Source organism: Ursus arctos, unplaced genomic scaffold, assembly GCF_023065955.2.
Source record: "Ursus arctos isolate Adak ecotype North America unplaced genomic scaffold, UrsArc2.0 scaffold_9, whole genome shotgun sequence".
Taxonomy (NCBI): domain Eukaryota; kingdom Metazoa; phylum Chordata; class Mammalia; order Carnivora; family Ursidae; genus Ursus; species Ursus arctos.
The window spans coordinates 64,729,789-64,755,140 of NW_026623111.1; the positions used below are offsets into that span (position 1 = coordinate 64,729,789).

Consider the following 25,352-nt stretch of genomic DNA (forward strand, 5'->3'; position numbering starts at 1 on the left):
CACTATTCTGAACTGCCAGGGAATATTATAAAATTACACTCTTCATCTACAAGTAATCAAAACTTATGGTATTTTTTATTTATTAATTACTTTCTGTATTTTCACCTAAACTGTTCAGGTTAATGAAGGTAGACTACATGATAGGTGAAAAGCATTGGTTTTTGTACAACAAATTAAAACCCTGGCTTTGCCACTTTATGGCCAAGTGACCTTGGCCACAGAATTAAAAAATTACTTAAGAATAACCATAGAGGCGCCTGGGTGGCTCAGTTGGCTAAGCGTCTGACTCTTGATTTCAGCTCAGGTCATTATCTTAAGGTCATTGGATTGAGCTCCCTGCCAAGGCCTGCACTGGGGTCTGGGCTCAGTGGGGAGTCTGCTTGACATTCTCTCTCCCTCTGCCCCTCCCCCTGCTTGCATTCTCTCTCTCTCTAAAACAAATCTTAAAAAAAAAAAAGAAAAGAATAACTGTAAAAAAGAAGTTTAACTCAAGAGTAATCCTAAAAGAGACAGCTAATTTCTAAGAAAAGACTGTTTTCCTGCTGTGCCTTTTTCTTTTTTAATTTTCTGCCTGATAAAGGCTATAGTGATCTCATGTTTATAATATCCTAGAATGATCACAGGGCTACAGGTGAACCTTATTCTTAACAAGGGCAGAGATGATGGATTATCTCACATCAGGACCTATGTCCTTCTAGCTTCTTATATCCTCCAGAGTATGCAAAAATCTCTCACTTGTAATAATGCCCAGTTATGATTTGTTGATTTTTCATATTTCATATAACTCAAAGCATTAAAATGGATATATAAATCTAGATTCAGATTTATCATGTCGGATTATTCTTTACCACATTAGATTAGAAGTTAACATTTTTTTTCATACTTACAGTTCTTATAACTTTTAAGTCTCTATTATCTCAGGTTATGGTAATAATTAAAAAATAATGAAAAATACCTTCAAACCAATCAAAGAGAGAAACAAAGTTTGGATTCCCTTGGTGAATTCTTGAACAAGATGGCTATAACAATTTTCCAATGGTCTGCTTATTAACTCCAATACCTACAAAAGTTAAAGCATATTATGTTTTGTGTTTTTATAAAAAACATTAAGTGTTCCATATAACATTTTATATTTTGCATAGATCTTGTGGAAGCAGGGGGTGTTAAGGACATAAAGACAAACAAATATGAATTTAGCAGGTGTTTTCATGAAAATGGAAGAAAGATAAATAAGGAAAATACTTTTCGTTGCTTGTCTGAACTACAAAAGTATTCAAACTATTCTTTCTAATTCTTAATCATAGAGGAGAAACATTATTGAAAGAAATCTTAATAATTAATTTTTAAAAGATGATATCATAAAAGGGCTTAGACCAAAGACCAAAAAAAGATGAAACAACCAACAACCAGATGATTACCTGTTGCTTGTCTTTTTCTTGCAGTATAAGGATACTCTCCCCAATAGAATCTATTCCAGCACGGCCAGCTCTGCCAATCATCTGCTTATATTGATTCCTCTTTAAAAATTCCTTAGCAACATAGGGAGCTCTTAAAATAACTCTATGGAATTGATAATATTAATTAAAAGTGATACTCCATCTATACTAATATCTATTTTTTAAATTCTTAATTTCATTATATATGTGATGATATTAAATTTATGACATGTTAACTGAAAACAATAAGTAACTGCTATTTAACAAGCACCGGTGATGTCCTAGATTCTTTATGCACAAAATTCCTGGTAATAATGTTCTTTATTATTTTACCTTAGTTTTTCCAAAGGGGCTAACCGAAGCCCAGACAAACTAAGTGGCTCACCTCCACACACAAAACTAGTAATGACTAGGGCCTGGTTTGAATGTGTTGGCCGAGCTCCCAGCTTGATTGTTACTAGAGCAACAGTCTCCAAAGACTGATTCTACACCCCACAAAGGAAAAACCTCACCACGCATTGCCAACATATGCATATTTATTTATTAATTTATATTACTGTCAACTATATAAAATTCAGGTTTCAACTGTTTTGACCTACAAATATGGTAATTTCAATCCTGCTCATGTAGATAGACGATTGTAGCCAGCTTTCCTGTTCAAAAGTGAGAGGAAACCTATGTCATTTATCTGCTAATCAGCCTACTCCTTTATTAACCTCAACAGACAGCCAAGATTACAAACACTTGAAGAAAACTAAGGGCATAAAAGAAGAGCAAGAATATACAGAATAAATGTCTGACAGAAACAGGGAACAGACAGAACTTTAAAAAATTCTAATTGGGGGGGCTTGTGGGTGGCTCAGTCAGTTAAGTGTCTGACTTCGGTTCAGGTCATGATCTCAGGGTCCTGGGATTGAGACCCACATTGAGCTCTGAGCTCAGCACAGAGTCTGCTTGTTCCTCTCCCTCTACCCCTCCCCTTGCTCATGTTCTCTCTCAAATAAATAAATACATAAAATCTTTCAAAAAATAAAAAAAATTACTCAAGGATAGCAAAATAAAAAGTAAATCATAGAAGGAAGACGTGGGATACAAGAGGCAGTGGTAAGCAAAAAAAAAAAAACAAACAAGTATAATTTACAGGAAGGTTTAAATAATTATGGACTATAAGATGAGAGAAGATTAAAAATCTGGCACTAAAATTCTAGGTAGCTGCAACATACATGAGGCAGTATAGGAGAATACACAAGTGGTAAGACTCTTGTTATGTTCACGAGGGGAATTAACAACTGGGATAAGAGAAATAAGATATATAACTTTCTTTTTTATTCTCCAATCGTCTGAAAAATGGAAAATTTAATCCATGACAGAGATTGAAAATAAAAGAATGGAAAAAGATATACTTGGCAAAGAAAATGTAATCCTAGTGTTCAAAGTGAAATCACTCAGTGAGAAAAACAAGGAACTATTATAGTGATAAAAGGTATAATTCAGAGTAAGATATTTAAAATGAACCTTTGTATACCTAAACAGTTTTGAAATACAAAGTAAAAACTTCTAGAAATACAAAAAGGAGAAAGTCAACTCCATAATAAGAGTGGGAGACTAACACAACTCTCTGGAATTGACAGGTCAAAGAATCACAAATAGTAAGAAAATCGAGGGAGCTGATAACATAATTATTAACTGTGATCTCATGGAGATGTAGAAAACTGCATACCCAACAGAAAATATGTATGTTTTTTAATGTGGATGATTTTTAAAAATCACCCACGTGTTTGAAAAAAATGTCAAAAATTTTAAAATAAAAATTATAAAGAGCAGACATCAATTATACAGGTCCATAGCTTTGGTAATAACTGAAAACATAATGAAAGATCTACTCTGAAAAAAGATGCCAGACCCAGAAGTCTTTACGGATGAGTTCTCTAAGTTTTCAAGGAAATACCTATGTTAAATAAACTCTTTCAGATCATAAAAAATGGCAGAAAGCTTGCTAACTGTTTACAACTAGAAAAATAAACCCTAACATCAAAACCAGACAGAGAGAGCACCAAAGAAGGATTCTAATACCAGGATATCTACTAAAGTTATTTTTCATTAAAATATTAAAGGAAACAAATGAGGGGCACCTGGGTGGCGCAGCTGGTTAGGCAGCCAACTCTTGGTTTTGGCTCAGGTCGTGATCTCAGGGTCATGAGACGGAGTCCCACATTGGGCTCAGTGTTGAGTGAGGAATCTGCTTGAGACTCTCCCTCCCTCGCCCTCTGCCCCTCCCCCCACTCTCAAATAAATAAATAAATCTTAAAAAATAAATAAATAAAATGAAGGAAACAAACCAAATAATCAACTCCTCAAATGATGAAAAAACATCTGATAAATTCTCATCCATTACTGAGAAAGAATAAAACAACAAAACTCCTGGCAAGCTAAGAGTTAAAAAGTTTTGCGCCTGGCCCAAAGCTACTTCCATCTTACCTTCGAGCTGGTAGGTTAACACCTGCTGCTAGGGTGGATGTGCAGGTAAAAAGGCACAGAACTCCCGTGGAATAGGCCTCCTCCAACAGCTTCCTCTCGTCACTCGTTAAACCGCTGTGGTGGTAAGCAACACCAAAAGGGATGGTGCGCTTTAAGACGGGACACAAGTTGCCACTGCTGATATTCTTCAAGTTCTTAATCACTTCATGTTTTTCTTTCTCCCTGTGTTTCAGATATTCCCTAGGAAAAAAGCTCTGTTAGAAATATGAACCCTAGATCTTACAGTGACAAAGTACCTACTGTTTTAATTTTAGCAGATGCATGTAAACGTTCTTTATTAAAAAATATATTACTTTCATGAATCTAAGTATCTAAAATGTTCTTAGAGTTTAGATTCTGATTTCATTAACTATTAGGCATTCTCTCAGACTTTTTGTGGATCACAGAACCCTGTGAAAATCTGATTAAAAGTAAGGGAAAAAAAACCCATAACATAAATATAACACTTTGCTTATAAGTTCATGGACTTCCTGAAGTTCATTCCTATACTGCCTGTGAGTCCATGGATGCTAGGTTTGGACACCTGCTGTAGATGTTACGATGATTTTTTTTCATTAGAACATACATTTTTATTGACGATTTTTAAAAAAATTTTGTCATAAATGTTCTTCTCTGAAGATGGAAACATACTTATTATCAAACCATACGTATTTATGGAAAATACTGTCTAAACACTAGCATTTTAGAAGCTTCAATGATATCCCACAATGTCTCTGCATTTAAAAGCACTTATTATTTTAAATTCCTGGGGCGCCTGGGTGGCACAGTGGTTAAGCGTCTGCCTTCGGCTCAGGGCGTGATCCTGGTGTTATGGGATCGAGCCCCACATCAGGCTCCTCTGCTATGAGCCTGCTTCTTCCTCTCCCACTCCCCCTGCTTGTGTTCCCTCTCTCACTGGCTGTCTCTATCTCTGTCGAATAAATAAATAAAATCTTTAAAAAAAATAAAAATAAAAATAAATTCCTTTTAGAAAAGAGAGAAAGGACTGAAAGATGAAGTACAACTAATAACTAACTGCCTTCTGAATACCAGTAGCAAACAAATATAGTCTACGATATACAAGTTATAGCCGTGGCCTGTGTTGTTTCAGTGTGCTTCGTGGAAAGAATAGAGAGCTCCAGCTCTATTACTCTGATGTTAACTGTAGAAGGCCGGTAACTTCATAAGAAGCTGAGAAACAGGGTGCAAGGAGATAAAAGAAGAACAACGAAGACAGTGGTCAGGAGTCATGGGCGCAAGAATTAGAAGTGACAGCTGAGGAGGGAGCAGCAGACTCTGTTACCACTTTCCAGTCAGCGTGTGGGGCCACAAAAGGGATGTACAGGATGAACTCTTCTCAAGAAATTACATCCTACATGGGGTGAAAATATGGATAATTACCATACAATTTTAGAGAAGGGAGACACTACTTACAACCGGCCAGGTAAGACATGGTTACACAGAGAAGATTTCATGGCAGAAACCGAGATCTGAGCGAGCTCGTGCAGAATGAGTGTCAGAGAGGTGATGATGAGGGGGGCAGGGAAGCTGCTCTACCCTTTCCTGATCAAGGGCGTGGAAATGAGAAGTTCAAAGCATAAACAAAGAGAAGTAGTTTGGATGAGCTGCAAGGTGAATGAAGAGTAAAGAAATAAGGATGGAGAAGTAAGTTGGACCCCAGCCTGAATTCTAGACTAACAAAGCACTGTGGCATCATTTTTAGGGAGATTTTCAGGGAAAGTAATATGATTAGAGCTTCGGCAGTTGTCAGCAAATGGTGTTTAAAAGTTGTTCTTGATTTAGAAGTCAAAGGTAGTGACAGCTATAAAAAAGATGATAATTTTCCTTGATATTGAGACAATTACTTGGGAAAAATCTGTTTCAGACTTTGCACTTAAATAGATATAGAGCCGTATTCTACTGCCCAGATGGTTTTACTGCACCAGCTTCCCATGCCATTTATGGTAAGGAAGCAAATAATTAAGATACAGTGGATATCCCAGGACTCTTCAAGAAATCATGTTTTAAAGATATTGTTCACATCAGAAGCCATTTAGCTCTAGATTTTACTTTGGCTACATGAAAATTACAGAAGAATATCAAATAGTATGCGTAAAACATGATTCTTCATTTCTTAATCAATAGCCACAAAAAAGGGTGCTAAACTATACTCAGAATATTCAGCTTATGAAAGCGGCAAGTAATATGCAAAATATATTTTAGAGGAAATTTTCCTTCAGAAGTGTTAAGTCCTATTTCTTTAACAAAAGTATCAAGTATTGGGGCGCCTGGGTGGCTCAGTCTGTTGAGGATCTGACTCTTGATTTAGGCTCAGGTCATGATCTCAGGGTCATGAGACAGCCCTACGTAGGGCTCTGCATTCAGCTGGGAGTCTGCTTGAGATCCTTTCCCTTTGCCCCTCCCCCCACTTGGGCCCACTCTCTCTCTGATAAATAAATAAATCTTAAAAAAAAAAGTAAGTATCCATTACAATTCATTAACTAAGAGTTCTGGAAAATCAAATTTTTAAGTGCTTCAATGTTAAACATCAACATTTATGATACAAATAAACTATTATCATCAAAAAGCAAAATAAGGCAAGGGTATAACTAATAAATCACAAGTCTTCCAGTCAAATGTTAGTCTCTAAATTTCCACATCACTTAGCCGGTGCTAAAATTTCCTCAAATTATTCTATGAAAACAAATGATTTACTGAGACTACCTCAATGATAATTTAATTTCCTTAGGTTTTTATAATCAACATCATCATTGTAAAGGCAGACTATTAGTTACCAAAATGGAAAACTCCTTGACTCTATCCCAAGCATCTAAATCTTTGTGCTGGTCAATAAATTTAACTCTATTAGACCAATCCATGACAGTAGGACTGGAAGGGGAGGTGGGAGATGACTAGATTAGAATCCAGGGTAATAATGGTCTGTGGTGATACAGCACTGGTTAAGGAGCCAAAAAGAAGTCTGAAAAATCCGATACAACTCCACACGGGACAAAGGTAGAGAAAAAACCTGAACTGTTCATACTCAAGGTCACTTTATACTTATCTCTATGAGTATAACAGAGCCAGTATTAAAATACTATCAAATTACAAACTAATAAATTTCTTAATTACTTAATAACAACTTCAGTGTGAAGTTTACTAAGAAAACAAAGGCAACAGTATTTAATTAAAGAGAAGGTTAAACTAAAGATATGATTCATGGGGCACCTGGGTGGCTCAGCTAGTTAAGTGTCTACCTCAGGTCATGGTCTCAAGGTCCTGGGATTGAGCCCTGAGTCGGGCTCCCTGCTCAGTGTGGAGTCTGCTTCTCCCTCTCCCTCTGCCCCTCCCTCCCACTGCTCGTGCTTTCTCTCTCTCTCTGCCTCTGTCTCTCTCAAATAAATAAAATCTTAAAAAAAATAAAAATATGATTCATATCTGCAGTGATTAGTGACTGGTACTCTGACTATCATAGCCAGTGGCTGACCTCGGCTGGATGTTGAATCTGCCTGGAAAGTTCTACAAAATAACAGTGCCTGGGTCCCATCCCCAGAGATTCTGATTTGTCTGGGATGTAACCTGGGCACTGGGATTTTTAAAAGCCCTTGAGAGGATTCTTTTGCAGTCAAGACTGAGAATCATTGATCTAAGCCATTATATTAGTCAGCATTCTCTTACATGTAGTCTTAGAATTTTTCTTTGGCTATTGCACATATATGAATTTCACAGTTAAACTTTCTTCAAGGTTAGGGCGCTTAGAATCTAGTACAGCAACTTAATATAATGTTCTATAAGAAATAATAATTGCTTGTTGAATAAACAGAATACACAGCATGTAAACCATGATAAAATAAAACAGAGTATTTTTTAAAGATTAACATACTTGCTTAAAAATTTGCATATCATTTCTGCTACGTTTTCACAGTTCTTCTTAGTGGGACAGAAAACTAAGCAGGAATAATTGGGAATAACTTCTGTCACCAATGCTACCAAGTGATCAGGATCCATCTTTTTCAGAGTATCAGAGTACTGTACAACAAGACGCGGGAACAAGGTAGTTAGTAACCATGAAAACCTGTCATTTACAGAGTGCTTTGAAAGATAAGTAAACCATAATTTTCATACATTTTCAAAGTGTAATTTTGAACTCCTCATTTAATAAATCTGATCATTTAAAAGAAAAGATGAAACCCAGATGAAACATGAAAATGTTAAGTCCCACTTTTAGGTTATTAGGGTTTTGTTAGGTGTATTTCATTTTAAAATTAAAGAAACGAAAATAGTAAATGTTATTAATAACCCCACTGCATGTTCACCTCTACCAGAGCAAAACAAAGAAGTCCACAGAGAGAAGCACAGATTGGTCCTAATAACAGTCAAAGGACCACATAAACAAGATATACTTTTCCTATTACTAATAGTTTTCAAAAACAGATTCAATCATACTACGGGATAAATTTTCAGAAATAAGAAAATGTATTCATCAAGCACACACAAGGAACCCAACATAAGGAAAAATATAAAATTATTTAAAAATCTCACTTTCTGGGGCGCCTGAGTGGCACAGCGGTTAAGCGTCTGCCTTCGACTCAGGGCGTGATCCCAGCGTTATGGGATCAAGCCCCACATCAGGCTCCTCCGCTAGGAGCTTGCTTCTTCCTCTCCCACTCCCCTGCTTGTGTTCCCTCTCTCGCTGGCTGTCTCTATCTCTGTCGAATAAATAAATAAAATCTTAAAAAAAAAAAAAACTCACTTTCTTCAACTTTACTGAAAACCAAGACACAGATTTAGAATAATATACCTTTACAGAATTCTAAATATATTGTAAAACCCCTTTCTCCCCTTCTTAATAACCTTCATATAAGTCACAGAACATTAACACAGCAGACCTTAACATTTTCGTACCCAGTACCTGAACTGCATAGCCCACAAAAGTTTCTTCTTGTTTTGCACTTATTGCTGAATGAATAAATATTCAAAGGAGAGGTCTGCCAATTTTCTTGGTTCATGGAGCTCCAGGGCCAAAAGAAATACCTAACAGCTTTGTTTATTAGGTATTAGGTACAGACAACTTAAGTATGTATTTCCTCACAATGTAGTAGCCGTTTGCATGAATAATACACGTCAGTTGAATGAAGAAAATATTATCTCATTCTTAACCATAACTGCCCACTAACAGGATGTGCACACAACTGGGCACTGCAATAGTCTTTCAGATCTTTGAAGCAGATTGGACATGGCTACTCTTTTTCCATCCCACACTGATTTTCACGTGGTATTTTTTACAGTAACTGCAAAAAACAAACAAAAAACTTCACTAAGATATGATATCATAAAAAGGAATACAGTGTGATCCGATGTCCAAACTGGAAACAACCTTGAGCCAGTAGTGTGTATGGTGTCCAACAGATGTCAAGCACCAGCTGTTTCTCTTAAATATCTAAACTATCCCATGGTACCCTGTGAATCTTTTGTGGTGCCCCAGGGCACCAAGTCTGGGAACCTCATACTCAAGGGTTATCAGTGTTACCTGACAATCAAGGAGACGTGAAAAACTCATGCTGTTCTCAGCTTTGCTGTCCACTTCATATATTGCATCGTTTATTTTCAAATATTCTTTTAATTCAACCTTGAATTAGAAAGACATTTGCAATTAATACCACATATAAATTCCTTTTCCACAGTTTTAAATTTTGTAAAATGTTGTAAAAACGGACAGCTATACAAAAACTGTAGCTTTTCTAAGGTATGTAAAACATGTTTCAATGTAAAAGCTTTTTCTTTACCATTTCTTTAAGTCTCTTTTTCCCTTTCAATCAAAGTAGGGATTAATTTCCTTGAAGGAATACTTTTGAACAGCCACTATCTAAAAGGAAACCAGACACTTCTGCATTTGTCACAAGAAGTATAAATAAGCCAATGTTCACATTCTGTCTTATTTGTGTTATTCCTCAAGATCTAAAATTTTCTGTCTTATCAGTCATCAGTTTTAATTGTAAATACCACCATGTTACTTTTAATTTAAGTATCTGTAGACAAAAAATGTGTTTTTTTAAAAAGATTTTATCCATTAATTTGAGAGCACCAGCAGGGGGAAAGGGCAAAGGGAAGGGGGAATCAGACTCCGCACTGAGCAGGGAGCCAGACAAGGGCCCAGCCAAAGGCAAATACTCAACTGACTGAGCCACCTAGGCACCTGACAAAAAAAATGATACAGCTCATTGCATTTTTAAAATAATAGTATCTAATTCTACTATTATTTAAAGTCAGCAAGTATCTCTCAAAAATTCTCTTTTCTGAAAAGCTATTTGGACACTGACCACGCATATTAGTACTGCAGAGAGAATATTTGTTCATTATAAGCTACTTTCAAATAACTATGAATTATATTTATTTACTTTCTTTAAGTCTTTTGGGAATACCATGATTAGGAGTTTAAATTTAAATCCACGTGAAGTCTTCTCTTATTGAAAGAGCATTATAACTACCAAAGCATAAATAATTGAAAACATTTTAACTTTCAAGATAAAATGTTTTTATGTGCTAATAACTCAAAACATGACTAAATTTTGACCAAATGAAAAAAACTTACCTTACAGAATTAAGAAGTGAAAAAACAGAATGGATCTGGAAAATCTCATTCAGTAAATATTCATTGAAGGGCCATGGGCCAAGCATTGTTCCAGGTGCTACAGATACAGTAGTGATCCAAGCCAAGATCCCTAACCCCAGAGTTTATATTCTCTATACATAAACTCTTATTAGCATATAGTCACGTCAGGGGAACTATGCCCCTTCACTACTCTATAGATTTTTTAATATAGTATGTTTGCTACTTTTCTTCCTAAGTAAGATGATATACACAAATCCATACAGTGCAAACCTTAGGTACATACTGGTCTAAACTGACTGGTGTAATATTCGGCTTGAAGGAACTCTTGTAGGTCTTCAACATTGTTCAGTGTTGCACTCATGCCAATAATTTGAGTTGTTTCTAAAAAAAAAAAAAACACACACCAAAGGATTGAGGAAAATGTGTTATTTAGTGTAACATAATAGTAATTTAGCAACCTTTTTGTGTTCTGGATTCTTCCTGAGTGATCCGGGAAAGGAGGGAGTGGGGAGGAGGTAAGAAAACTACAAAGATATTAGCAGAGTATTATTCTGGCAATCAAAGACTGAGAACTTTCAGGTGTCCTGAAAGTTACTATTTGGAATTTTACAGAATTTCACACTTGGCAAAAAGTCGGATCTTTATCAAGACTTCTAAGCAACAGTGATGGCTATAAATACGCTTGCTGCTGACTCTCTGGACCACTGTTATGAAGAGTTATGACAGGTCCCACAGGTATACCTAGAGGCAGATGTACGGTGTAGGATGCAGGGCTGAATAGGTCCTGAACTCTTGCCCAACAAAGCCCTTTATGGGATCTTGCTATCAGGTTGTCAACTTTTTTTTTTTTTTAAAGCAAAGGTGGAGTGAAACTCATGAAGCTGCACGTCCGCCTGGGCAGTGTAAAATGGCTGCCTTCCACAGGAAAGCAGTTCAGTCAGGGAGGGTCTATTACCATCATCCATTTTTAAAAAGTTTTTTATTATTGAAGTATAGCTGACACGTAGTGTTATATTAGTTTAGACTATAGTGATTTGACAATTCTATACATTACACACTATTTGCCACAGTAAGTGTAGCTATCATCTATCATCATACAACATTATTACAATATTATTGACCATATTCCCTATGCTGTACTTTTCAACCTTGTGACTTATTTATTTTATAACTGTTAAGTTTGTACCACTTAATCCCCCTCAGCTATTTTGTCCATTCCACTATCATCTATTTTTGATGCATAATGAAACAGAGGTACAGTTAATATAAACTTGCTCAAGGTCACATATGTAGTCAAAAGTGAGTCAGGATTTTAATCCAGCTCCAGAGTCTGTCCTCAGCCATTACACTATACTCTCTCTCAGTAGTAACCCATGATCTCCTATAGAGAGACAGTGGGGAAACCAAGAGAGAGTGTTTCATCACTCAAAGGAAAAAAAAATGATAAACAACCAAATGCTGAAGAAAAATAAGACAAGGACAGTAAGTATACACTGGATTTGACAAGTAGGTGATGATTCTCCTCTTTTCCTCGGCTTTCTGTTTTTCCATAGAATTTATCACCGTCTGACACACGGTTATGTTTTCTTGTTTATCTGCTTATTGTCTACTCACTTTCACTAAAATACAGGTTTAATGAAGGCAGGGTTATTTTTTTGTGTGTTATTCACTGCTATATCCTTAGCACTTAAAATACTGCCTGGCACAAAGTAGGTACTCAATAATTTTTTTAATGAATGGTTATAAAGTGCTACAACCTGCCTAAATATCATTGCTATCAAAATTATAAAAATACTTCTTAATATTTGACCTTTAAAATTAAATCATTTTTCCAAATATAAGCTATTGCAATATATAACTTAATAAGTTATCTACAAATAGGAAAGAAGACATTTAGAACAAATATTTCATATACGTTGAAAGACTATCTGATGTTGCAAATAGCTTGTTAAAGTGACTACTTACAACTGCTTTATTGGTACGATGAGGATCATACTGGTGGTGGCGGCCACAAACGCTTATTGAGGGGTGCGTGCTAGGCAACTGCTGACTGCTTTACATTAACTCCTATGATCCTCCCAACAAACTCCTCAGAGTGGTACCATTATTATCCCCATTTTACAGATGAAGAAATACAGAGGTGGAGTCACATGCCTATGCACTCACGACTAGTAAGCGGAGGATAATAATATGGGATGTCCTCAAATGTTAATTTCCTTCACATTCACAACTCTGCTCATATACCCATTCTTCCAAGAAAAATTTATAAGTTTACTTTAGAAATAAAAAACCAAGGCAGGAAGCTTACGTATATTACTCTAGGTTACATAGTCTAGCTAATGATAGAATTAAGTCTTTCACAGGCCTCTTGAGGACAAATCGGTTAGTGACCACATTTAAAAAAATACTTACTGCTAGTGTAGAGGATTTTTGCTAGGGTCATTTCCAGTATAGCCCCACGGCTCCCTTCACCAATCATGTGCAACTTTGAGATTTCAAAAAAAGGAGGGAGGGAGAAAAGTAAATTTGCATATAATGCTGATATAGAACATGCAGGTATTTATAGAAATGAAGTATATAACTCTTAAGCATTCTGGATATAGCAACTAGAGTATATATGCATTATATCACTGGTATTTTGGTTAATGAGGTTTGCGGGCAACATCCTGACATATCTAGATTTCATAAATACCATTATAAAATTGAATATATACACACCTATATTCACTCTTCAAAAAACACTTGACATAAAACTTAATTTACGATTACCAAGCGTGAAATGTATTCATCCGTACTGTCTAAATAAATTACTTATTTTCATAGTGGCACTAAGCACACACACATAATAATAAATGTTAGTATAATAAAAATGTTGATAAATTATAAAAGTAGTTACCAACCTCATCTACAACAACCAGACCCAGACTGCCAATCCTTCCAGTTTCAATCAAAGAGTTCACTAGACTATGTCCTTTTTCAATAGTGGCAATATATAGAGATTTTTTTCCCCTTCTTTTAATTGGAGGAAATTTTCCTTTGCTTCCAGCATATTCTTCAACAAAGAAACCCAGCTCTATACCAAAACTTGACAAACCTGAAATCTGGAATATAGTTAAAATAAACAAACAAACAAAAATCAGATAAATAAGAACTCAATTATCAAGTACTCATGTTGATTTTTGAAAATTCTAAAATAGTCACAGATAAGACATATATATCTAAGAAATGTCATAATTAATGTGTGTGACTCTGCGAAATGAATGTAACTTTTAAACTACATAATCAATGTGGAAATAAATTAAGCCTCCTCTGATGCAAAATAAAAAAAGAATAATTCACTTACTTTGATAAAATAATTGGGTTACTTTCTGCTTGAAAAGGTAGGCTGAATATCATTATATTAAATACCAATATTAAAATGGAATTTAACACACCGGTTTAGAAAAAAATAAAATTCTTTTTGCAACAGGTAATTAGTCACTTAGAAGAGATTTTTGGTAGTCCCTACATCTGCTTTTGCACATCCTAAAAATACTCTCTACCTCTTCTCAGTCAATAAAAAGTTGTTACATTTATGCTAGTTTTTATATTTTAATGTGAAAACGTTAGCAAATACTCTGTTAAAAAAAAGAATCACACCTTTTCTTGGACAATTGCCACATATGGTAGGATCATTAGAACGTCTCTCCGCCGGCAAAGCAGTTCTTGCAGCATTAATATCTCAGCCACGAGGGTTTTTCCACCACTCGTTGGCAAGGAATATATTAAGTTTTTTCTTTCTTGCACAGAATTCAATGTTAAGCAAGTATGTTGCCATTCTGTGGAATTAAAAAAAAAAAAGGCATTATTTTCCCCTTCTGCAATTCAGTCTCCAAGTTTTCAAAGAAGGAAAAATCAAATCCCACGGTACATCCATCTTCTCATAATGGTCAGTGTAATTATACATCAGTGTTAAATGTCAAACGTCCCCACAGCAAAATGGACAGAGCCAGTGAGTGTCTAATTCTAATTTAGGCCTGGGCAGCGGAGTGGGCAACTAGGCCACCTATTTGCCAGCTGCACACTTAGGTCTAAGATTCCAACAGTGCCTGGGACATTATCTGAGACATCAGAAGGAGCTAAAGGACAGTATGAGGATCTGGGTGAATTCTTAGGCTTTCCTCTTTTGTTCTGCAAGGAGATTGTGTAAGCTTCCCTTCCTCATCTATACAAACATCCTAGAGAGAAATAGGGGGAGGAGGAAAAAAAATCTATGAAGTTTTATACACACTAAGAAAGACTATTCAACTGACTGTCATGGGGAACTGAACTCTGGTCTGAATACCATTTTGAAGTGTAAGAATATTTCAACCATAAAAGGCTAGGATTGGAGTGCCTGGCTCGCTCAGTCCATAGAGCACGTGACTAGTGATCTCTGAGTTGTAAGATCTCTACAGGTTGAGTGTAGAGATGACTTAAAAAGAAAATCTTCAGGGGCGCCTGGGTGGCTTAGTCGTTAAGCGTCTGCCTTGGGCTCAGGCCGTGATCCCAGAGCCCTGGGATCGAGCCCAGCATCGAGCCCAGCATCGAGCCCAGCATCAGGCTCCCTGCTCGGCGGGAAGCTGCTTCTCCCTCTCCCACTTCCCCTGCTTGTGTTCCGTCTCTCGCTGTCTCTCTCTCTGTCTCAAATAAAAGACAGAGAGCACAAACAGGGAGGAGGGTCAGGGAGAAGCAGACTCCCCGCTGAGCAGGGAAGTCCAATGCGGGGCTTGATCCCAGGAACCCTGAGATCATGACCTGAGACCAAGGCGGATGCTTAACCACCTGAGCCACCCAGGCACGCCAAAAATAAAATCTTTAAAATATAAAAGACTAAGATTATTAACTGGCACATCTAGGAGTTCCACAATTTAGCAAGGTGGAATTCATGAAAAGGATCACATCAGTGTGAAAACTAGTATAACTACTCTGTAGGCTCATCTGACAATGTGGATCACCAAAAGTCCTCAAAACGTGCATTCGTATTTTATCACTAGAAAAACGGGCAAAAGATAGAAGACACTTCACAGCAGGGGGGAATACATGAAAAGATGCTCAACTGCTACTTTCTGGGTTGGCAAAATAAATACACAAACAAAATACAAATAACTACTACTACCAAAGGAAAAAAAAAAAGCCTCACACACGGAAAATCCAGAGCCGATTTGACTGGGGACAAATGACATTCTTGTGGTGGTGGATGAGAGCATAAAATACTATAATCTTTTTGGAAAGCAAACTAACAGTATCAAAAATAAAACTGCACACTGTCTTTGACTTAGCAGTATTACTTCAAGGTCTCTATATCTATATAAATAAAAGCAAGGACATATAAAGATTACGTGCAAGATGTTCATCATAGCAGTGTTTATATATAACAAAGAGCCATCAAGGGGTAAAAGTTGAAAGAATTATTGCACAACTGTATGATATCATTCTCTGCAGCTTGAAAAAAGGTGGTATAGACTGATTTATACGTGCTCAATATACAGTTAAGCAAAAGATCATAAATGTGTATTGGGTTGTACAAAACCAATTATGTACAGGTATTAGAAAAGAATATATACATAGAAAAGTTGGACTTGAATGTATTGTTTTCCAAAAAAATTAAATTAAAAAAATGACTAATAGGATATATTACAAAGGTATTAAAAATAGTTACGTGTGAATGAAAACCAAGTGACTTTAATTTCTTGTATTTTGGTGATTCCCAAATATTTGCAAATGGCTTTTTTCCACTTTAAAAATATTTCAAAAATACTTAAATACTTAAGCTTAATATTTAATACTTATATAATTAAAAGTATTTCAGACTGGTATCACCCATTATACATGAAACTGCAGATGTCTGTATGAAAATACAACTTAACCATTTCTGCATTTTATCCAACTCAAATTTTTAAAGTATAAAATGACCAAGATAGCAAGTATTTAGTAATATTACTCATCTTCACACATTAAAAAAAGATGATATTAACTTGGTTATGAACATTTATATAAAACACATTAAGCATGCAATTCTACAATAAAAAGGCAAAAAAACCAGTGTAAGGTTGAGGTTCTCAAGCTCAGTGGTTCTCAAACTTTTGGCATATCAGAATCCCCTGGAGGGCTTGTTAAAACCGACTGCCAGGTCACAACCCCAGAGATGGATTCAGTAGGCCTAGGGTGGAGCCTGAGAATGCCTATTTCAACACGTTTCCAGGTGAAGCTGACGCTGGGGTCCAGGAACTGCACTTTGAGAACCACTGCTTTAGTGCAGTGAAAAGTGGCACACATAGTTATGCTTTAATTTGGTCACATCATCAAGCCAGATTTATAAGTAAAAAGAGATTAAAAAACCTGTTATTTACTGAAGTTCTTACTTAGAAGCTACCAATATAGTTACAGACAGTCATTACCACAGTCTAATTTGCCATGTCCTTGACGCAGAACATAACTTATGAAACAACCATTATTGTTATTATTATTCCTTTTTAATAGATCAGGAACTAAGGCTCAGAGTGCAAAACTTGTGCTTCAGTGACAGGGCTGGAATTGATAACTAGGCTGACAACCCCCAGCAGCTGAGAACCTACCACAGTGTCCCAGGCACAGCGCTAGTTACGTAAAAAGAGATCAGTTAGAATGAGCCCTGTCCTCAGGGTACTCAGTCTGGCAGGGGATGCAGATTAAACAAAGAACAAGGTACTAGGAGAAAAGCGGAGGGAAGAAAGTGAACACCTACTTCAAGGGCAATACACACCTTTAGCTCTTTAACTGCAAACCTCACAATTTAGAATTTATTAGACTCTTGTAGTCTTATATTAGACTTTGTTTCCTGTAGTTCTACTTCTCCACCTGATTGTCTTCTCCCTGAGATGAGAACCATGTTTTCACATGGTTCATAAGGCACTAACATAGGAGTTTCAGAAATACTTATGAAGTGACCGGTCGATAGGCTCATCTTTGAGGATGCCAGCAACTGTCCCTTCTTTGTCTAAAATGACACATATCTGAAATACATGCAAGGACCCAGGAGTTTTGAAAAACATTACAATATATATTGCTATTAATACTATCTCTTTGCACTTAACTCTTCAGCTGTCTTTAAAGATATTTAGTTTTAATCAGTGGTATTACTAATATTGACACTTTCACTCAGGACATGAGTAGTTAAAGGAACTTCAAGTTTTCGTACAGAAGACAGAGCCAGCCAGACACACCAGCAAAGAAAACTGAGAAGCTGCTAGATAGAGAAAAAACCAGGAGTGGAATGTCAAGAAGTCAAGAAATGAGTGCTTCAAGGGTCTGGTCAATTGTGTCATGTAAGCCACTGAGAAGCCAGGCAAGTAAGAACTAAAAGTATCATTGGATTTAGACACCCTCGTCATTATTTCTTAAGTGAGAGCACAGAACCCAGAGTGGGCTGGGAATTAATTTGAGGTGAGGAAAGGGAGACAGCAAGGATAAGCGATTAGAGAAGTGTGACCATGAAGGGAAGGTAAGAGGTTCAGTAGCAGGTTAGGGATGGAAAGTTGAGAGGATGGCTATTTTTATTTGTTTTAAGATGAGATATAGGACCATAGAAGCATCTGTTTTCTATTGACTTGCACTAGTAAAATGGTAATAATGGTAAATTTTTTTCATTTCAGCAAAAAGCATTTACCATATAATTTTTCAATTCCTTTGAACTGAACATAAAGGTCTCTCACTTTGCTGGGTAATGAATAAAAAGGACCAAGGTCATTTGATGATGACTCAATTGTTTTCTTAGCAACATTAATTTCTTCAGATAGGAGAGTCTCTTTGAGCTGTTTAGTTCTAGAAAATATTGGCGTGTGGGCCTTGGCATTTCCAGTCATGGCACTTTTTAGATGTTCTTTAAGACTTTTTCTCCTATTTTCCTCTGAACTACTTCTGACTTTAGAAGAGGAATCATCAGTTTGCCGGTGGTGTTCTATACTATTCTGGGGTAATTCCTCATTGACCGTCTTGTGAGAGGATGCATTCCAATCCCTCTCTTTAGTAGACTGATCGCCCAAATCATTTGAAGAGCTCTTCAAATTTTCAAAGTATAAAACCTGTGAAGAAGGTACATCATACAAAATATCAGGTTCTGGTTCAACAGAGACATCTTCATGCCTACACTGGTTCTTTATGTGCTCATCTGTTTTTAATTCAGTAAAGCTGCCCACAGTAGTAATGCTGAGTTTGTTGTGTTTGATGTTTTCTGAATATAGATCTTCAGTGGCAAGGTCTGAGGCATGTTTCCTATGTTCAGGAACTTGCATATATTGTTGTTCCAGGTCATCAACTTGAGCTAAAAAAGAATTTTCAGCAAAGCTGTCATAGTCACCAAACATGTCCTCTTCACTGTCATTATTCTGGAAAGAAAATGAAAATCTTTATGGTCAATTCTAGCTTCATTAAGAATAAAAGTTTCAGCCTAGAGCTATTCCAGGTATATAATTACATGGATCATAGACCTAAATGTAAATCACCTTATGAAATGGATTATATCATCTCCATTTTACAGATGAAGAAATGGAAGTCCAGAGTGTTTAAGTGATTCGTCCAAGCTGCACTCCTAGGGTGTGGTGATACTGGGATCCTAATTCTTAAGTCAGTGTTAAATCCTTAAAAAGTAGTAACACCAATAGACATCTACCGGAATGCCATCTCACTAAAAGTTTCGGGTAACTGCAACACCATTCCTCCTCCAGACTCCAATCTACAGAGACTGGCTTGTAAGAAAACCATGCTTGTACGACTGGACTCTTAAGGAGATTCTGTCCTTAGGAATTGAAGGGAGGGTCTGCATACTGACTTGGAATGGTCTACTAAACAGGAGATGTAAATTTAGAGGTAGCAATATAGTGAAGTGATTAAGAAAACAGGAAACTACAGAAGTGTAGTTCTTATTAGGGCCTGATTTCTGTTGTCAAATCTAGATAATGTAAATAGCTTAACAAAGTACCCAGCACATAATGGGTGTGCGATAAACGGTCGGTTTTACTAGCATAGTAGGAGGAGTAACTTGGAGAGCTAGATTTGTGTCTCAATCATGCCACTTATTTGCTGCATGTACGACTTCTGCGTCTCAGGGGGTCTAACTTTGAGATCTGTATAAAAATGAGGATAGCAAAGCAATCCCTCACAAGCGAGGATTAACAGCGGTAACAAAGTCGAGGTAATCAAATGAAGGCTAGTAGACAATTGGGCTACTGTTTGCATATAGGAAAGGAACAGCCAAAATTTTGGAGTTTCTAGTTCCATGGCTTCTAGAGCTGGTCTTAGTGTTCTTTCAGTGAGCATGCGCGGTAGGAGCCCTGGGTTTGTATTAGCTCCCCCAAAGTGGACAATGAGACAAGAAACTCGGCATTTGAGAGCTGAGGAGGTTGTACCTCGACCGGTTGCACCTCCACGGTTTTCTTCCTCCGCCGGTTCCCAGCCACCATCTTCTCCTCCTCTTCCTCCTCCTCATCGCCCGGCGTGAGCTCAGCCGCGGCGGGGACGGCAAAACGGCACGCTAGGCTAGGACGGTCCCTTTTGCGGACTGACACCCGCCGGCGGATGCGGGAACCACCCTCATCCATGGCAGGGGCCGAGGACCCTGCCCGAACTTTGTCCGTGACCTGGCCGCCAAACCCCAGTGGAAGAGGGAGTGGAGGGCAGGGCGCGGGCAGCAAGTGGGGCAGACTGCGCTCGCCCCTCCATCCACCTTAGTATAAGACCACAAATCAATTACCGGTGCTCTCAGACCGGAAGCGGAGGCAGAAGCGTAGGGGCCCGCCTTTTCCTTGTCCAATCATAGGTGTCCCAGGCTTGTGGCCGTGAGGGTTAGAACTAAAAGGTGCTGCGCAGGCGCATTGAAAACCTTATCGGCTCTTCTCAAGTTCGCCCGCGGAACCTTTGAACCGAGTACTCGGGCCACCAGGGGAAGAGCACCGGCGGGGACTTGTCAGGACGATTTGGAAAGAGGAAAGGAAGAGGAGGAGCGAGGATCCATGGCGGCTCTGGTTGCTGTTTGCGGTCATCTAGGGAGGAAAAAGTTAACGCACTTCGTCAAGGCTGCTGTCTGCCTTACAGATCCTGGGACTCACGCGGGTACAGTTTCCATATCCTGTGCTCTTTTGTGGCATTACAGCCATTGCGGTAGCGCCAACTAGGTTGGTGGAGTTGTCACTGTTAGCTAAACGACGCCGGCTTCTAGGCGATTAAGAGCTTCTCCAAGATGGGTGGGAATCTGTAATGACCCATAACTGGTATTTTAAAGCAGAAGGGGGCGTGAATGTCGTACAATACCCCCCCCCCTTTAGACACACGGAAAGAATGATTCCGTGATTCTCAAAAGAGGCAGGGACTTACCTGCCTGAGAGCTCCAGGTAGTGTTGGTGAGGAAGGGACATTTCCAGAGTCACCCGGTAGCACATTACAGGAGTTGTCTAAGGTCCCAGATCAGGACGAAATTGTGACATGGGCTCTTGAGTCTGTTATTTCTGCACTTTATCTTCTCTGTCAATAACGACTCTTTAGGAGGTCTGTTACGTTTTCCCTTTGGTATAATAGTGCCTTTCAGTTGCTTTCCCCTTAAGTGTTTGCCTTAAAGATCTGTCTCTAACCATGGAGTGAAGGGAAAATAAATTTTACGAAGAGAGGTGAGAGGTTTGTAGGGGTGGAGAAATACATGCCCTTTCCCCAAAACCTTGGAAAGCACATTCATCTTAAGTCTTACTCTGCCTCACATCTAAAGGTTTTTATCCGGTCGTTGTATGTGAATATAAAACCTTTCTTTTATATCCCTCGATTCATCTTGCTTCCATAAAAACAAAAATCTTTCTTTAGTTGCTGAGCTGGTAAAAAGAATTGATTTGTTGCTGTTTGTTTAATTGCAGTGCTTTGGAGAAGTTGTTCACAGTATAAACAGGTAGCTGGCAATGAGGACCTGGTAAGACTTTTTTCCTTCCTTTTTTAAGGCATTTGCAAATGTGACCAAATTCTTCTATTTTAGCTATGTGAATAGAGTTCAGCTGGAGGACAAAACGATTAAGATGATAGTTTGAGTTTGAAAGTTGTAATTCATTGGTGAATTGTCACTTAAGTGCACTTTGAAGTAAGAGAATTCCTAGAGTTCTAACAAGAAGCATTGCTTGCGTAACACTGTATTTTTCCTCTTAGATCTTAAATTTAAGGGTACGTGCTTTGGAAATTAAAAAAGATAGTTTTGGTGGGTGCAGTAATTGCAGAATATCCAACAGAGGGATTACAAAGTCTGCCTGTACCTTGGCTTTCTTCCCCACTTCAGATTCAGTTCTTTGTCCTATTCATTAGTGGGGGCGGGGAGTGGGTGTTTTAGTAAATGAAGGATCAAAATTAAAGTTTTATATCAGGACATTAAGTAGTTTCCTTTAGCCTGTAGGTGTATTTTTATGCATTTCAAGTACTAGCATTGGGCTTGGCCAGTGTAGGTTTTCTTGCTACCTGCAAAGATGATTTGACACTAATCAAACCATACAAAGCTCTTGGTGCAGTGTAAAGAGGGAACATAGTTACTGCATGTGAGTTGCATGTAAATTGGATTAAGAAACTTTGAGGAGTTGGAAAACATAGAACTCCTCTAGTCCCTTGAGCATCCTTCTTGGACATCTAATGCACACCAGAGTTGAAGGGAGTAAAGAAAATTACTAAGAGTTTTTCTAGGTCATAAATTCCCCTGAGGCTCTAATGAAATACGGGCTCTCAGAAAAAAGCGGTCTCATTCATTTGAAATTTTGCATAACTACAGGGGGTTAAGGACTTCAAAGCCATTTCTAGGTTAAGAATCTCTTGATTAGAGACATGCGTATAGTGATTATAGAAGGGAGGCATGTGGCAGAAGCATCAGGGGCAGCAGTGAAGACAGAGAAACCAAAAAGGCTGACATAAATGTATAAAGCAATCTGGGACAATAAAAGTTATCTTCCCATAAACCTTTGTTTTCTCCAAGGATTGTATTTTATCCCAGAATCCTCTTCCATGATTTAATTCCTCCTTAGTCAAACCAGAGTACTTGTACAAAATATGTATGAACACACTGAAATCTTTAAAGTGGTGACTCCTTTTCAGAAATACTGATTTTTTTTCTATAAGCCAGACTGTTGTATTTTTTCTTTTTCGTAGTGAGAAAGGTACAACTAATACTTTGGATAGATTTAAATGTGGTAACCTTAAGATTTAATTTTTTTAATTTAATGCATTAACCTGTATTATCAGACTTTTTTTCTTTTATCTTAGCCCGTTCCAATGGAAAATCCTTATAAGGAGCCTCTTAAAAAATGTATCTTATGTGGAAAACGTGTAGATTATAAGAATGTACAGGTGAGATATGGTTTTACTTCACTATGATATTTGATTTTAGGATTTGCTCCTGTTAAAGAGAATCAAGTTAGTTTTATAACAGGCTTTGTGTAGAGGCACCTGTTTTAATAACTTTATAATTTCAAATCTGGTTTTCTATGTGTAAGACGTCTCTATTTTATTCTTAGGAGAGCCCTTTGGCTCTCCCTTATCTACTATTATTTCAGGTCAGTGTTTCTTTCTTGTCTGCCTTGGAGGTCACCAATATCGCACTATGCAGTGATTCTTAGTTGGTAGAGTTAAATAGTTTGGAAAAATCTCCTCTGGTGAATTTGGTCTCTGTACTAATAATACTACTGGTATCACTGCTTCAAATGTAATTTTATCCGTTGGCCAGGGCTCAGCAAATTAAAAGTGGCAAATCTGGGGGAGAGAATGGTACTAAAGAAGAATTTAAATTAATAAACCATAAATTACGGCAAGTGGGCTGATGTACCTGTCGCTCTTGAAGACCTCACTATAGTCTGATACAGTGTGATAGCTTTTCGTGACAGATGAGATGCTTAGTGCCTTATTATAAGCAATAGTATTTTAGGAAAGTATCTGTGGAAAAGTTCAAGAAAACAGCTTTAGCACTGAAAAAATGTGTACATTAATCTGTTTTGACACACTGGATAAGAGATGTTAACTTTAGTAATCAGCTTTTTCATTAAAAAAATGGCCTATTAATAGAATGAGCATAGTTCAGTATTTTTATTTATATTTTATGAAGTTTGTCTGAAATTTATTAATAAACTTTTACATAACTTCACATAATTTTTTAAATTTACATAATCAAGGTTGAACAAATGTATTGATATAAATTTTTTTTCTTCTCCAAATAAAACTCAAAACAGCTTTTGTCCCAGTTTATTTCTCCATTTACTGGATGCATTTATGGAAGGCACATAACAGGTATTTTGTTTTCTGTTATAGCAACTTATAAAAAATTATACAAATCTACTTCCATTATTTAAGAAAAATGTCAAATTTTCAAGTTGTGCTATAAATCACTAGTAGACCAGATACTACAGGTACTTTGAGAAAGCCTCTTCATAGGCCAAAAGGATTATTATTTTACATGTCTTCTTATGCTCAGAGTTAACTATAGGCAGACAACGTGTAAAAAAATTAGGGCTTAAGAAAATTGCGTTGATGTTTTCAAGTATCATTCCTACTTATTTAAACCAGGGCCTATTGCTTATAGGCCAAGTCCAATCTGCCACCTGTCTTTGATTTTTTATTATATTATGTTAGTCACCATACAGTACATCCCCGGTTTCCGATGTAAGGCTCGATGATTCATTAGTTGTGTATAACACCCAGTGCACCATGCAATACGTGCCCTCCTTACTACCCATCACCGGTCTATCCCATTCCCCCACCCCCCTCCCCTCTGAGGCCCTCAGTTTGTTTCTCGTAGTCCATAGTCTCTCATGTTTCATTCCCCCTCCTGATTACCCCCCCTTTCTTTATCCCTTTCTTCCCCTACCGATCATCCTAGTTCTTATGTTCCATAGATGAGAGAAATCATATGATAGTTGTCTTTCTCTGCTTGACTTATTTCACTGCCACCTGTTTTTTAAGTAGCTTATTTACATAGTGTCTATGGCTGCTTTGGGAGCTATATCAGAGTAATTATAACAGTGACTGTTTGGCCCGCAAACCCTAAGATATTTACTACCTGGCTATTTATAGGTTTTCCAGCGTTTTCTTGACTTAAGATAACTGCTATGCATTTTGAGTGCTGACATTTCTTATGAACATGAAAGCATTTTTTTTAAAATAGGTCTTTGTGGGAAGAAACAGAAAGAAATCACAAAAGCAATTAAGAGAGCTCAAATAATGGGTAAGAGCACCTAAAAAACTGAATTGGGCTAATCAAATGTTTGCTCATTATCTTTTGTGAAGCATTTTCATTATCTTTTACAGGGTTTATGCCAGTTACATACAAGGATCCTGCTTATCTCAAAGACCCTAAAGTTTGTAACATCAAATATCGGGAGTAAATTATATGAGTCTTATCATCAATAAACATATTTTACAATAAATGGTTGTATGATTCTAATATTGACTCAAATTGTAAGATTTAATAAACTTTGGGTAGAAAATCGGCTAAACCTTTTCAAACTAAAGTATTTTTAATTCTTAATAATCGAAATCTTACAAGGAAAAAGTGAGTAAAGCTTCCTCTCCATTGCTCTTTAAAGAAAACAGGTTATTTAAAATGTTAATACTCATTACATTCTATATACACACATACAGATTTTAAAAACTGGTACTGTAGGATGGTCCCAGTTAGCTCATACACTCATTGATTTAAAATACGGGAAGGATGACTTACATTAGAATTTTACTTTAGGCCCAGATTCTGTCTTATAAATGGGATTTTAGGGATATGGGTGCATGAA

The 25,352-nt window shown here is 37.2% G+C and overlaps 2 protein-coding genes across 9 annotated transcripts in view; one reads left to right on the forward strand and one right to left on the reverse strand.

Annotated features, from left to right (window-relative positions):
* HELQ (helicase, POLQ like) overlaps nucleotides 1–20,423 on the reverse strand; it is a 43,484-nt gene extending 23,061 nt beyond the window's left edge. For 2 of the 7 annotated variants that reach the window (XM_044388125.3, XM_026509824.4), the window contains exons 1-11: nucleotides 19,971–20,422; nucleotides 18,233–18,950; nucleotides 14,206–14,384; nucleotides 13,467–13,667; nucleotides 12,979–13,051; nucleotides 10,850–10,947; nucleotides 9,484–9,582; nucleotides 7,837–7,982; nucleotides 3,915–4,154; nucleotides 1,419–1,560; nucleotides 956–1,060 (exon numbers count right to left, since the gene is read on the reverse strand). In XM_044388125.3, the coding sequence (XP_044244060.2) occupies nucleotides 956–1,060; nucleotides 1,419–1,560; nucleotides 3,915–4,154; nucleotides 7,837–7,982; nucleotides 9,484–9,582; nucleotides 10,850–10,947; nucleotides 12,979–13,051; nucleotides 13,467–13,667; nucleotides 14,206–14,384; nucleotides 18,233–18,950; nucleotides 19,971–20,162 (2,193 nt within the window). In that variant the 5' untranslated portion in view covers nucleotides 20,163–20,422. Of the gene's footprint in view, nucleotides 1–955; nucleotides 1,061–1,418; nucleotides 1,561–3,914; nucleotides 4,155–7,836; nucleotides 7,983–8,496; nucleotides 8,663–9,483; nucleotides 9,583–10,836; nucleotides 10,948–12,978; nucleotides 13,052–13,466; nucleotides 13,668–14,205; nucleotides 14,385–15,936; nucleotides 18,210–18,232; nucleotides 18,951–19,970 lie in introns of those variants that run through there. The other 5 variants (XM_057309591.1, XM_044388126.3, XM_057309592.1 and 2 more) reach the window with 5 other exon arrangements.
* Nucleotides 20,424–20,497: 74 nt separating this feature from the next.
* MRPS18C (mitochondrial ribosomal protein S18C) lies at nucleotides 20,498–24,992 on the forward strand. 2 transcript variants are annotated; one of them, XM_026509830.4, is made up of 6 exons: nucleotides 20,498–20,673; nucleotides 21,462–21,514; nucleotides 22,840–22,923; nucleotides 23,799–23,856; nucleotides 24,731–24,790; nucleotides 24,886–24,992. In XM_026509830.4, exons 1-6 carry the CDS (start codon nucleotides 20,574–20,576, stop codon nucleotides 24,948–24,950), a joined length of 420 nt encoding a protein of 139 aa, XP_026365615.1. In that variant the 5' UTR covers nucleotides 20,498–20,573; the 3' UTR covers nucleotides 24,951–24,992. The 2 variants fall into 2 exon arrangements, with proteins under 2 accessions (XP_026365615.1, XP_026365614.1); XM_026509829.4 differs by having other exon boundaries at nucleotides 20,516–20,673; nucleotides 24,874–24,992.
* The last annotated feature ends 360 nt before the right edge of the window (nucleotides 24,993–25,352 follow it).

Excerpts from the sequence above, each read along its gene's own strand:
- MRPS18C (XM_026509829.4), top strand. The coding sequence starts at position 20,574 with ATGGCGGCTCTGGTTGCTGTTTGCGGTCATCTAGGGAGGAAAAAGTTA. Across the intron at positions 20,674-21,461 it reads AGATCCTGGGACTCACGCGG|TGCTTTGGAGAAGTTGTTCA; the intron begins GTACAGTTTCCA and ends GTTTAATTGCAG. Across the intron at positions 23,857-24,730 it reads TTATGGAAGGCACATAACAG|GTCTTTGTGGGAAGAAACAG; the intron begins GTATTTTGTTTT and ends TTTTTAAAATAG.